This window comes from Podarcis vaucheri, assembly GCF_965113315.1.
Source record: "Podarcis vaucheri genome assembly, chromosome: 1".
Taxonomy (NCBI): Eukaryota; Metazoa; Chordata; class Lepidosauria; order Squamata; family Lacertidae; genus Podarcis; species Podarcis vaucheri.
The window spans coordinates 122732279-122746747 of NC_138759.1; the positions used below are offsets into that span (position 1 = coordinate 122732279).

Sequence of the window (14469 nt, forward strand, 5' to 3'; positions counted from 1 at the left end):
AAGGAGTCTCAAAGCGGCTAACAACCTCCTTTCTCTTCTTCCCCCACAGTGAGTGGGGCTGAGATACTTCAAAGAAGTGTGACTGGCCCAAGGCCACCCAGCAGCTGCATGTGGAGGAGCGGAGACACGAACCCGGTTCCCCAGATTACGAGACTACCGCTCTTAACCACTACACCACACTGGCTCTCACCACACTAGGGGACTGTGGGACAATTATGATGCAGTGAACCTAGCGTGCTCACTTTAACTGCTCACCCGCTTCGTATGTTGTCATAACACATAATCATAATGCTTGAAGAGGAGTATATACTTTATTTTTGAGGTTGAAATAGTTAGCAGTCAATTTATGTCCACAGATAAGCAAGTGAATTATGTGCTACAAATATCTTCCACGATGCCCTGGAAAAAAATGGGTAAGCATTTTGCTACTGCAGTTTCAAAAAGTCTATTATAATGTTAAGGGCATGATGAAGGACACCTTTCAACTGCTTCTCCATACAAGAGCCACCAGCAGTAATGTTCAAAACAGGGTATAGTTGCACAGTTTGCCACATATTTCTGCTTGGCCTTTCCAGAAATGTGCAAGCAAAAGTTGTACAAGTAAGTTGTGCAGTGGTAGGTGGGTGGGCGTTCCATGAATTTCATTGTCGGGAAGATGAGGATTCCTGTTTTGCCCATTACATGTGATTTGCGACCAGAATATAATGCATTATCCATTAGCATTATTCCAGGCCACAGTTAGATTTCAGCTGGACATGAAAGTTTTTAACTCACTCAAGGATAGAGGGTTAAGCATTTCAGTACTTCAAGAGGCAACAAACTGCAAAAGAGATTTTGCAAGTAGGTTTTCATTTATAGTATAGGGAAGTTCTGATTTGAGTAGGTCCACTGTTCGAAACTCCCATTGTTCCAGGCGCATTTTGCAACAGGTAATTTCATTAGCACGAGCAGTTTCCGAGCTCTGGGCGCAGATTAAAACTGCAAAGGAGGACCTTTTTCTGCCTCCCCACTTCCAGCTACTTTCTGAAGAATGGAGAAGAGACCCTCTTAGGAATATTAGGGGGGTGGGCAGGGGAAGGACTAGACCATGTGAAAAATGAACATAATATTTTAGCTGTGGTTCATTCATTTTCAGCTTTGTATTCTTGTTATAAAAAAGCGCACTTATATATTCCGTTGCTGTGGAACAACCTAGGTTTAAGGTGCCATTTAGCTCCTAGCTTTCACATCTCTCTTTCTAACACTGATTAGATCCTCCGGGTCATATATTATCTGCTCTGCTCACGCTATTGAGATTTTCCCTTACTAGTGGGTTTATGAAGCTTATGAGGTCTCTATGGGAAAAGTAATGTTGGGGAGGTTATCCAGCACTGGCATAAAAAGGATACCTACTGGTCTTCCACTGGTACTGAAATTTTTCACTTCTGCTGAAGAGAAGACCTTACATGGCATAGCTATGCGATGCAGCTAACATTTGGTGCCAGGATGAGAATGGTGTGAGCAAAAAGCCCAATGAACAGCTTCTTGTGTTTCATTCTGATGTTCCACTGCAGTCAAGACAAGTTTACATCTGCAAAATAAAACTGCAAGCGGTATTTTAGGGACGGACCAGGTGAAGCCATGAGGTTTGATGGTATTTTGCAACACTGGTGTCTAGCTTAATTGGTTTCTTTTATATCTTAATCCACAATGTTACAGCAATTTGCATTTTTAAAAATAGTAGCGAAATACCTAGCCAAGTTAACTACATTTTAGTTCCATGAAGGGAGTGTTAAGTATCTACTTAAATCTCTTCCTTTGAAACGAATGAGTTTTCAAATGCTGTTTTTGTTGGATCATGTCTGTACAGATTAATGTGGCGTTTCAATATCTTGCTAACTACTGTTTCAATTATCATCTGAGGTCCTGCATTGAGACTTTTACCATTATGGATTTTCATGGGAAGCCAAGAATGTGGTCTGGGTGGGAAAAGCAATCATAATATTTGTTGTTTTAGAATTATTCTGTTTTGGAAAACTGCATTCTGTTTATTATTTTAAAGTGGTGAACTGTGAAACCCAGTTTAAAATTAATTTTAAGAGAAATGGGTGAAGGAACACAATTGCCCGGATGTTATTGTCAAACCCATTCATCTATTAAATTGAATACAGTCATTGAAGGATTCCTTTACATAATCTTGAATTAAACTTCTTTTCGTACTGCCTTTCCCTCGTGGTCATGAATTTCCCAGCAGTGTTTTCCTGTTGCTTTGAAAATACATTAACTCTCATAAGCTATGTCTACAGATAACCTTTCCATTTCTTAGTTATTGTGGGTTTCAAAGCCTATGCATGGCTGCTGTATATATTAAAGAGGATAGCCTTTTCCTTCCGCTGTTACAAATATCCAAATAAAAGACCAGATCATAGATTATATTACGTATTTTATTTAGAAACATTTATAAATTGCCTTATTTTTTTTACATAAAAAAACATTGCAATTAACAAACAATGCAATTAATACAAAAAGTAATGTAAATGCATATAAAAACAAGAATTTAGGGAATGCAAACAAATATAAACAAAGTCCTCTCAAAGAAATCCTGACAAAAAGGTATGTCTTTACAAGGCAACTGAAGCAACTGGTGGTCGCTGCTTCACATACGGCAAAGAGAAACGGAGTCCGTGGCACAGGAGCAATAGTGGGAAAATTCCTAATTTTTCAGTCACTTTCCTATGGCATTCTACAGAATGCAGTACCACAAGTAGAATTCCCTCAAATGATCTAAGTGATCTTACAAGTCTTTACAGCAGCAGGTGGTCTTTCAAGTAAATATTCACAACTATTTAATATAAACTCTTTCATTTGATTTTCCCTGCTGTCTAGAGGTTCTCCCCTCCCCTTCATTTTAAGTGCTCTATTAAAGAACTTATTTTTAAAGAATTGCAGTGGGGATAGAATGAGAATGTATTTCATAAAGCAATTAACTCCTGCTGCTGAAGTATAATAAGCTGTCCAGGAACAAAATAGTGCAGATTTCTCGAGTGAACATAATATTACAATAGTCTCAGTCAACCTGTTAATATTCCATAATGTATTATGAAACATTTTTTATTTTATTTTAGGTGACTCAGGTTTTATTAATTTAAAAGAAGAAGAAATAGAGTACGTTACCCAAACCTGCAAAACAATAAATAAAACAAACCTGAGTACATTCAAATACATTCGGAAAAAACAGATTTCAACAGTTCTTTGAAACTTCTCCCCAGCGTGTTGCCTGTAACTGAGTACATAACCTTTTAAATTGCACAATACTTCAGATTATGGGATATGCATTGTGGAGTTTGACGTGAAAAGACATCCTGTTAAGAAAGAAGCAGCTGCATTATTGAATAGACAAAGATTTTGCATGAAGTAAAATTACCTGGCCAAGTATGAAATTTTATTGGCTTTCATTATCCATCATAGATGTTTGACTGATGTGTGATGTGGCACTTGGTACAATAGCTCCCCTCCCTGCTTCACAGAAAACCAGTAGGGGTGGAGAAATAAGTGATGAAGTAAAAATGGATCTCCCCCCCCCATAATAGCAGCCCGTTAACAGGGGGGAAAGGGAGCAGATAGAACAGGCTGTCAGGAGCTTGGCCTACACTTGAGTAGGACCCTGGCAGAGGCACATGCCTGACTGGCATGTTCTCTCCCTCCTGGTCTTTCGTTCAGGAGCTTCAAAGGCTTTCTTTAGCCCGAACATCACAGCGACCGATGCCAACCAACACTGGCACACTTAGGGATCCGCAGAGTTTGTGCATCATCGTGTGACAGACCTCAGCAACTCAGCATTTTGGCTAATCTACTTTATTTAAATATAAACACACACGGAGCACTGCAACATGGCTCCCTCTCTCTCTAGCATCAGACAGCAAAGAGAAAAAGAACAAAGGACAATAGTCCACTTCACGGAACACAGTAACACAAACATCCTGTCTCTGTCACTTCCCACTCTGCTGAGTCAAAACATACACCGTCATGTGATAGACAAAAATCCTATGACTGCAATCATGGATCAGGAATTCTAACACAGGCATGTCCAAAGTCCGTTTTGGGGGCCTGTTTTATCCGGCCCCTGTGGCAGTTTATTTATTGGGATCAAATCCTAAAAAACTCAATAAGTTCAATCCTAAAAAAAGCTCGGCTCTCACGCATGTTCACTTCATCAAATCTGGCCCTCTTTGAAAAAGGTTTGGGCACCCCTGAGAGACAGAGCGTTTGTGGGAGACATGGAGCAAAAGCTCAAGAGCAAAGAAGAAACAGCTATATGGCTCAAGAGGCAGGAGAAGAGTGGAAGACTAAAGAGAACCAGGCCATCTGTGGAGAGCAGTGAAGAAACTGCCACTCTCCCATCTCTGTATACACTGAACCTCGCTTTTTTGACTTGCCTCCCTGGATGCCCTCTTTTGCTTTCCTCTCCCTATTGATGAACAACTTCTAAACTACAATGGTTTCCAGATGCTGCTTGCTTTGACGAGTCATAGAGTTGGGAGAGACATCACCTTGCCAACAAAGGTCCGTATAGTTAAAGCTATGGTTTCCCCAGTAGTGATATATGGAAGTGAGAGCTGGACCATAAGGAAGGCTGATTGCCGAAGAATTGATGCTTTTGAATTATGGTGCTGGAGGAGACTCTTGAGAGTCCCATGAACTGCAAGAAGATCAAACCTATCCATTCTTAAGGAAATCATCCCTGAGTGATCACTGGAAGGACAGATCCTGAAGCTGAGGCGCCAATACTTTGGCCACCTCATGAGAAGAGAAGACTTCCTGGAAAAGACCCTGATGTTGGGAAAGATGGAGGGCACAAGGAGAAGGAAGAAATGGTTGGACAATGTTCTCGAAGCTACTAACATGAGTTTGACCAAACTGTGGGAGGCAGTGGAAGACAGGAGTGCCTGGCGTACTCTGGTACATGGGGTCACGAAGGGTCGGACACGACTAAACTACTAAACAACAACAACAACAAACTGAGTCCACAGTGTCACGTCTTCACTAGTCTTCCATTGAGCGTACAAACAAGAAGCTGACATTTCCACATTCAGCTTTGGCCCACTATCCGTTAGAGACCACTTCCTCTTGTTTGCCCCATTGCAATCTCTGCTGTCTGCTTAAGAGGTCATCAGGAGAGTGAATTCTTAACAATACCATTTATAGCTCGGGTTCGGGCAGCAAACTCATGAAAAATACCCTCTCATACAGACCTTTGAAGTCATAGGGTCATAGCATTGGAAGGGGCCATGAGGGTTATTTAGTCCACCCTCCTGCAAATGCAGGAATCTTTTGCCTGAAGTGGGGCTCGAACGCACAACCCTGAGATGAAGGGTCTCTATTCTACAGCCTTTTAAGTGTGTTTGTGGGAAGGAGGAGGTTGTTATCGTTCTGCCGCTTTGTTTTAATTATTTACTTGTTTTTATCCTGTATTTTATTCTGTGAACCTCCCCGAGATTATGACGAAGGGCAGCATATAAATCTTGAAAATAAATTAATAATAAATAATATGAGTCTCATGCTGTATGGACTGAGCCATCTCCAAGCTCAAAGCATGTTTCAAAAGCATGTTAAGACAGTCTGCGATGCCTTTCAGGGTGTGGAAAGGTTTGTGAATTTGGAAACATTTTACTCTGCCTTGCAGTGGTTGGTTATGTTATACAGTGGTACCTCGGGTTACATTCGCTTCAGGTTACATACGCTTCAGGTTACAGACTCCGCTAACCCAGAAATAGTACCTCGGGTTAAGTACTTTGCTTCAGGATGAGGACAGAAATCGTGCAGCAGCGGCGCGGCAGCAACAGGAGGCCCCATTAGCTAAAGTGGTGCTTCAGGTTAAGAACAATTTCAGGTTAAGAACGGACCTCCGGTACGAATTAAGTACATAACCAGAGGTACCACTGTACACCCGAGTCTTAGGAATGGGCTTCACTGTGCACAAATAAACCAGCTGTTTCTATACGATGTTACCATGTCAAGATTTGCTTTATTTCAGTGAGTCTTGTTTGTTGTTTTAGCTACCTGGGAAGAAAACAGATTGAACCTGCTTTCTGCATAGCTGCTTCCTTCCTTGTCTTCTCTCCCTCAAAGCAGAACAGCGGTGGGCAACTTCCTTATAGAGCAATGGCAGCTGCTCTACGAAAACTTAACAGATATAGCTAGGCTTGTGCCTAGTTAAGTGGTGTACAGAGAACACAGCAGGTCCCCCCCCCCATTGTGGTAGGCAAGACACTATTACCTCAGTCTCGCCTTTTATCTGCAAAATGGGAATATTAATGTCTCGCGTTACAGGGTTGTTGGAAGGCAGCAAATTACCAACATTTTGGGGCCTTTGTGGGCACCATTCACAAAGTGGTTCATGTGGGGTGTGGCATAACACAAAATGGTCACTACATCTGTTGTTGTTGTTGTTACAGTCTGTCCTTAACCGGCAGGCCCATGACATGTTATGACAATTCAAAACACATTAAAATATATTTTAAAATAGTTTAAACGAACAGGTGCAGGGATAGGGTGGGGCCTCAAAACACCTCTGAGGTGCCAAAGGTCAGAGTAAACGCATTAGTAGGAACTGATCCTGAGACCTTTGGAAATGCCATAGGGGGAGGTACTGGTGGGTAGGTTTTTTGACCACTTAAAAAGCCCTGCGTCAATACATGGCTACATCAGTTCCTTCGCGAGCTCTCCATTCCGACATCCTTTGTGCCAACGCAAGCAGTTCTTAACTGATTGCTACACACACGCGGTAATGCTATTGTGATAATGTTTTTGCTGTTAGGGATTAGAGCATAAACAAGAAATGGAAAAAAATAAGGCTAAATTATGTTGTTTTTTCCTTTCCTTTTACAGACAAAACGTGGATGCATACTCCCGAGGCTTTATCAAAGCACTATATTCCCTACAATGTAAAGGTGAGGGGTCTGCTTACTTAACTACGTGACAGCTGGCAATTGCCTAAATTCTGAAGATGCTTCCCATTTGTCTTCATTAAAAATGCCACCTGCTTTATAAGGTTGAAAGTGAGTGAGAATTTAGACTGCGACGGAATGCAAAGCTTGGCAAATTATCCCAGGTGCCGTTGTTCATTTTTCAAGCAGTGTCTGAGGCCTGGAGCCTGAGGCATACCATGCCAGTGGAAATGAGGGAAACCTCTTAGCTAGGTCAGGTTGTTGGTGGGGTGGCTCAGAAGCCTTGATTGTGCATAAAGCAATCTCCAAATTCAGCCAAATTCTGAATTAGACCAGGAGAATTCACCACCGTTAACCTCAGCAGCTAGAAATTGAATTTTAAAATATGCATGCACACATATAAATTAAAAAGCGGCTAAAGGTTTTGGTTTTGGTTTGGTTCTGCCCTAGGTGTTGGTTTCGACCTTAATGCAATTGCACTCTCATGAAGGCAAGAAATGGAGTAGCTTAACTGTACTATGTCCCTTGTTGCCAGTAAGGAAGTTAGTTAGTTGCTTATGAGCTAGATAATGAAATAAGTTGTGCAGCACTTCCAAAATAGTGGCCATCTTGTTAGTTGAGTGTTGGTTATGGCTTAATGTTCCCGATAAATCATTTAACCCAAGCAGTTTCCAGCTACACTCAAAGCAGATGTTGGCTGAATTGTCCTGGAGAGGATATCACAGTAAACAAAATATGTGGAAGCCAGAGAATTGCCACCGAGGTTGGCAGTAGCGCAACTCTACAGAAAGATCAAAAGGAAAAAGCATGTTGACTGCAGTCTCTAGTGTGCAGATTTTAGTAGGGATCAAATGCATGTAAATCTGGGGCTGATTTGCAACTAATGCTTATACGATTTACCAGCAGATTTGGAACTGCCAAGTATTTGTCCAATATAGTGTGCTGATACTTTTTTGTTTGTGCTGTCAGTTCGTAGATAATTAGTTGCAGGCGAAAAATAAAATAAAAATGGCACTCAAAATTTAGATTGGACTTTAGCAATGTAGTTGTAGCTCCTCTGGTGTAGATACTAGACTGTGAAGAAGTTGAGATGGGGCTTAAGAACAGCATTAATAGGCAATAGGCGTTTGTTGTGGAATTACCAAAATATATTGTTAGAAAGCTTAAGCAGGTGCCTCACGAGATGTATCTGTTGTGGGGCAGTATCATTTCAGATACCATCACCATCATTTTTTACATTTATATACTGCACTTCATCCAAGGATCACAGGGTGGTTAACTGTATTAAAACACACAGAACATGTAGGGTTGTAAACAACACGCTCCCTACAAGTTCATAACTAATTTGTCTAGGTGAGACCTTTCCCTAAATTGCTAGTTTCATATAAAGATAAAGGGACCCTGACCATTAGGTCCAGTTGTGACTGACTCTGGGGTTGCGGCACTCATCTCGCTTTATTGGCCGAGGGAGCCGGAATACAGCTTCCGGTTCGTGGCCAGCATGACTAAGCTGCTTCTGGTGAACCAGAGCAGCGCACGGAAACACCGTTTACCTTCCCGCCGGAGCGGCACCTATTTATCTACTTGCACTTTGACATGCTTTTGAACTGCTAGGTTGGCAGGAGCAGGGACCGAGCAACGGGAGCTCACCCCGTTGCGGGGATTCAAACCACTGATCTTCTGATCGGCAAGTCCTAGGCTCTGTGGTTTAACCTACAGCACCACCCACGTCCCCAGTTTCATATATGTAAGGAGTATTTCACGTGGAAGAGTATCCGAAAGAATTTCCTCAGCTGTTCCTCAAAACAGCACAGCCTCACGATGGCTGCATACATCACGTGGTGCTTCTGGCCTGTTTGAGCTACTGGCCTGTGGTTTGTAAAGTAGCATCTTTGCTGATGGAAATTCAAAATCCTTTTTCTCAAGTCATTTCCACGAGCCAAAGGGATGTGGTAAACCTCGTGATTAGATTCTTCCACAGCCTCTGTTATACTAAGTGGCCCCAGGTGGCTGCTTTGAAGAATGTGGATGATGCGCTCTTGTAGAAAGTTTTGAAACCTTACCTCTGTGCTCATTCCCAAACATTACATACACACACTGCTCCCAAGGCTGCTATTAGATCTACTGGAGGAAAAAGACATGTGCAGATGCTAAGTTCAGTGGCCTCTTCTAGAGAGCTCCACTTAACTGATCTTCAGGCCAGCAACTGGGAGCTGATAATTAGTTTTTTGTTTTTTAAAAAAACGTTTCGTAATAGCAGATCTATGTCATGTCTAGTTGGGTCTATATTTGTGGGGTATATGAATCAGTTCTGGAACAAATATATGTTTTAAGAACTGCAGGGGGAATGATGTGAGGCATGAATAGCTCAGAAGCAGTTGGTCGGCTGGCTTTTTTATGTAAAGAGAGTAAAAGTAAGACATTGTTCCTTCAATCATCATTTCCAAATGCTGTGACGTTTATCACTAAAATCAGTGTTCTATTGAAAACCCTTAACAATCAATGATTGGTTTTAAAATGTTACTCAACTTACAGTAAAGTTCTCTAGAAGGGCTACATGTTCTCATTTACAAGAAATGCATAAATTGACGATAAATAAATGTTTACTTGTATTTGTCATTGGTAAGAACTGTATATACAAGGCAGGACAGCAGGTCTAGAATTCCTAACAGGCTTTTTCACATTTATGCATTAGTTCAAATAGTAAGCAAGCTCTGCCTGGCGTTCTGAAACTATTGTTATGGTTTGTGAAATAAGAGCATTTGCAGTACTTCAGTTAAGGGAAGATACTGAACTAAAAAAAAATCTTTTGATTTGTGAGTCAGTGTCGAGTTTGGAATTGAATTAGTAGATATAAGTTTATGACGTTTTAGACCACAGCGCTGTTGAGATGAGCCATACATAAAAAACATTATTTTACTCTAAGGAATCTTTCTAAGACTGCACTCTACTTATCAGATTTCTTCTTCTTCAAAAAACACAAATGCACACAGATACTGGTAGCTTATAAAACTCACCGCTCCCCAAACCCCCCAGTGGGGGTTATTTTCTGCTGCAGCCACAATAAGGTAGCTAAGGGACAGGTATTCACTTGCTGTAAATTGGCAGAGATCACTTAAGATAAAGTTTGCTATGCTGTGCTTCATGGACAGTGAATTGCAGTGCGGAGAAATAGGTCTTACTGCAGTATATTGGTTCCAACTATGGGGCACAATCCAGCCCATTAAGTGCTGTTGGGCTTCTGCTTAACACTCCCATTGAAATCAGCAATGTGTCTGCGATTCTTTTACTTTGCTAAGGCTGCTTTATAAACAGTATTTCATCAGCCTTTCTCATAGCACACTTGTCTTGTAAGTACATTGTACAAAACACTATGCGTAAACAAAGTTGTAAATTAGGAATATGATGAAATAACATTCCAACGCAATAAAAATCATATGCAAAAGTTCCTGAGCCTGGAAGTCAGGCAGGGCTTCCAGGCACCTTGCTCCTTTTCCCATCGTAGTACAGTAGTTTGCAAGTTTGGGGAACTGCGGACTTGATCTCTGCTGCATTGCAGCTCTAGCACTGCTGATGGTCAGAGGATGGTACTGTCCTGCAGTTTCCAGCCCAGCCCAACAGGAATGAAGAGACACAAATTATCCTATTATTATTAATAATTATTATTATTATTTATACCCCGCCCATCTGGCTGGGTTTCCCCAGCCACTCTGGGCGGCTCCCAACAGAATATTAAAAACATGATAAAACATCAAGCATTAAAACTTCCCTAAACAGGGCTGCCCTCTGATGTCTTCTAAAAGTCAGATAGGAAAGCTTTTAATGTTTAATAGACTGTTGTATTTTAATATTCTGTTGGAAGCCTCCCAGAGTGGCTGGGGAAACCCAGCTAGATGGGCGGGGTATAAATAAATTATTATTATTATTATTATTATTATTATTATTATTATTATTATTATTATTATTATTTTCCTTGACATCTGATGGGAGGGCGTTCCACAGGGTGGGCGCCACTACCGAGAAGGCCCTCTGCCTGGTTCCCTGTAACCTCACTTCTCGCAGCAAGGGAACTGCCAGAAGGCCCTTGGAGCTGGATCTTGGGGTCCGCGCTGAATGATGGGGGTGGAGACTTCAAGTATACTGGGCCGAGGCCATTGAGGGCTTTAAAGGCCAGCACTTTGAATTGTGCTTGGAAACGTACTGGCAGCCAATGTAGGCCTTTCAGGACTGGTGTTATGTGACCTTGGTGGCCACTCCCAGTCACCAGTCTAGTTGCCACATTCTGGATTAGTTGTAGTTTCTGGGTCACTTTCAAAGGTAGCCCCACGTAGAGCGCATTGCAGTAGTCCAAGCAGGAGATAACTAGAGCATGCACCACTCTGGCAAGACAGTCTGCGAGCAGGTAGGCTCTCAGCCTGCGTACCAGTTGGAGCTAGTAGACAGCTGCCCTGGACACAGATTTGACCTGCGCCTCCATGGACAGCTGTGGACAGACACCTCCCTGGTCAAATGTGGACCTGTGGTAATCTTGCCCTCCTGCAGGGGTGGTGGACCCATTAAGGTGATCTATTCCCAGGGACTTATGGAATACAATGAATTTCTGAATGCTCAGTGTGGTTCCAGGTGACAAGGCTAGGTATTCTGTCGAGGTCAGGATAACATTGAGATGAAGTGGTCCATCAGTGGAGAATGACCCCTTTACAAGGGAACTTTGGTCATTGAAACAGGTTGCATCTTGGCCAGAGCATTGGTCTTGGAAACCTGATCACAAGGATGACTGAACCCAAGTAAGACAAAGGCCCCAATCCATGTACAGTGAACTGGGCACACCTGGTTGGCAGCCCTCTCTCCAGTAATTACTCTTGACTGTAACTTGTTTTCATGAATTTTAATACCATATTTTAAATTGTCATTGTAACCCACCCTGGGATCTGAAGATGAAGGCGGGTAAGAAATCTAATAAATAAAAATGTATAGGGAATGTTGTACATGTCTATAGGAAGCAGCAGCCAACAATAAGCATGGAACAGAGCCGCCAGTTTTTACATTTATCAGTTGAAATAGATTTTGACTTGGTTGCTTATCTTGAACATAACCAGTGCTGTGGAGTCTGAATATTGGTACAATCAATTCAGATTTCTGAAGCCTTAACTGTACACAAATGTCCTTACCATCTAGAAAACAGATTTGCCTATGAGATACCATAAATGTATTTTGTTCAGCACATAACACAGTTCCAAATATACTTGCCAAGTTGTTATATTTGTACCATATGGGAGAAAGATTGTCACCTTCCAGCCTGAATACTATGCTCCGTTTTTGCATACAGATTTTAGCACACAGCAATAACTAGTGCATGAAGTGAGAGATGTACTGCACCTCTGAACTGTTAAATTATACCAGACGGCTATGAATAGGATAGCTCTCTAAACAAATAAACCCAGTTGAGATTCCTGTATTCCAACACTACAATTCTATGATTCAACGATAACATCTCACAAACACTTTCTGTGATAAGACTAGGGCAGCTGCTATTTAGGACCATAAACCTTTGACAAGATGTGCTTGATGATTTTAGTAGAATAAGCTGAGTAGAAAGTTCAGTCCTGAAGCAACGAATAGAAATTCTGAAGTGTTAGTGAAATTCATTTCAGTGGATACTACTACTAATAAATAAATAAATTTTTATTTATACCCTGCCCTTCCCGGTTCAGAAAACTGGGATCAGGGTGGCTAACAACAAATTTAAAACACTTAGTTAATGCAACAAAAAACAGCATAATATACGGTATAAAACATGAATAACAATAAATTCAGAATTCAGAAATCAATTTAGGGGGGGGGGAAATCCATCCAGTAAATATTAGATGATCACCAGGGCTAGCTGGCTAAATTAGTCCTATTTGGGCCAGCGAGAAGACCAGGGGAGAATTAGCTGTGGGATCCCAGAGGGGGTAATCTTCATAAAAAGGGGAGGCGGAGGGAAGGAAGGGGAATAAAAGAGCAGGCTAAGTTCAGATTGAAAGCCAGGCAGAATAGCTCTGTCTTACAGGCCCTGCGGAAGGATGTTAAATCCTACTAGGGATTTGAATAAGATGCTACATACAGCAAGGAAAAGTTAGACAATGATCAGTGTTACATAAATTTAGAAAACTGCCATTTCTTGAAAGTTTTTACAGTGCTGCTTTGCAGGCCCTTTGAACCTGGCTGTGCTCTAACTACAGTAAAGCTAATAGCCATTAATTTTCCTTGGAGATGGGTCAAGCCACCAGAGAGCTTATTAGGTATTACCCATTAAATTATTGCCACTTCATGAATCTTGCCTGAGGTCTGAAGTCACATTTAAGCTGGGTTTTCCACCCTTTATGTTCTCGTCAGATTTCATGAATCTCTTTGCTCACTGGAGACTTAACAGAGTGGTGTGCTTGAATGGAGAAGACTTAAAACGAAGGGGAAACATTGCATAGCTTACACAGAAATTCCACCAACGCTCCTATTTGTGGCATTGTAACGGAATGCTTGAGGGAGGGGAGAACAGAATTGAAGATATGATCCAACCTCTAAGCACTTTCGAGGTAATACATTCAGTAATAGATGCCTTCGTTTCCCTTACTTTCCCCGCCTACATTAACCATAGTGTGTGTTTGTGTCCTGGCATGCACAGTGAATGTGTTTTGAGCTAGTGGACAGCCCTTGCGGTTGCGGGCAAAAGAGGTGGGTTTTAGAGGTGGCTTTTTGACAAGGTTCCTTCATTGCAGGGAGTTGAACTAGATGACCCTTGGGGTCCCTTCCAAACCTGCAATTCTATGATCCAGTGGTTTTTCAGGCTGCTTTCCTTATTTCCTTATTCTCAGATTGTAGGTACACAGGAGGACTGAAATTCTTTTCTTCTGCCATAGAATGTTAACCAGGCAGAGGGCCTTCTCGGTAGTGGCGCCCTCCCTGTGGAACGCCCTCCATCAGATGTCAGGGAAATAAACAACTATCTGACTTTTAGAAGACATCTGAAGGCAGCCCTTTTTAGGGAAGTTTGAATGTTTGACGTTTTATTGTGTTTTTAATATTCTGTTGGGAGCCACCCTGAGTGGCTGGGGAAACCCAGCCAGATGGGCAAGGTATAAATAATAAATTATTATTATTATTATTATTGACATTGTTTGCTCTGAAGGAGATGTGCTCTGAAGGAGAAGTGTTGGGGGGGCATAAAGCCAATTTGGCAACATTCAATTCATTCCCAAGCTCTAGAGTTTGTGCTTTCATGGCCAATTGTGGAGCCCTCAAATAAAATCATTGAGGTTAAATAGCCTGAAGAATCCAACTTATTGGGGGGGGGGGTTTCAGGATACAAATCCAGTTGTTCGTACTGCTCTCTCCATATGATAGCCTTCTAAAACCTGGTACAATTCAGATGTTTTAGACTCAACTCCAATCAGCCTAGCCCTGTTAACAGGGACTGGTGGGAGTTGTAGTTCAAAACTTCTGGTGGGCAGCAAGTTGTGGAAGGCTGCCCTAAAATACTAATACAGGTAAGCAGGGACATATC

The 14469-nt window shown here is 41.7% G+C and overlaps 1 protein-coding gene across 7 annotated transcripts in view; it reads left to right on the forward strand.

Moving 5' to 3' along the window:
• Positions 1 to 14469, forward strand: part of GULP1 (GULP PTB domain containing engulfment adaptor 1) — a 170422-nt gene that overhangs the window by 100158 nt on the left and 55795 nt on the right. For all 7 annotated transcript variants that reach the window (XM_082205671.1, XM_082205673.1, XM_082205672.1 and 4 more), the window contains one exon: positions 6868 to 6929. In XM_082205671.1, the coding sequence (XP_082061797.1) occupies positions 6868 to 6929 (62 nt within the window). The remainder of the gene's footprint in view (positions 1 to 6867; positions 6930 to 14469) is intronic.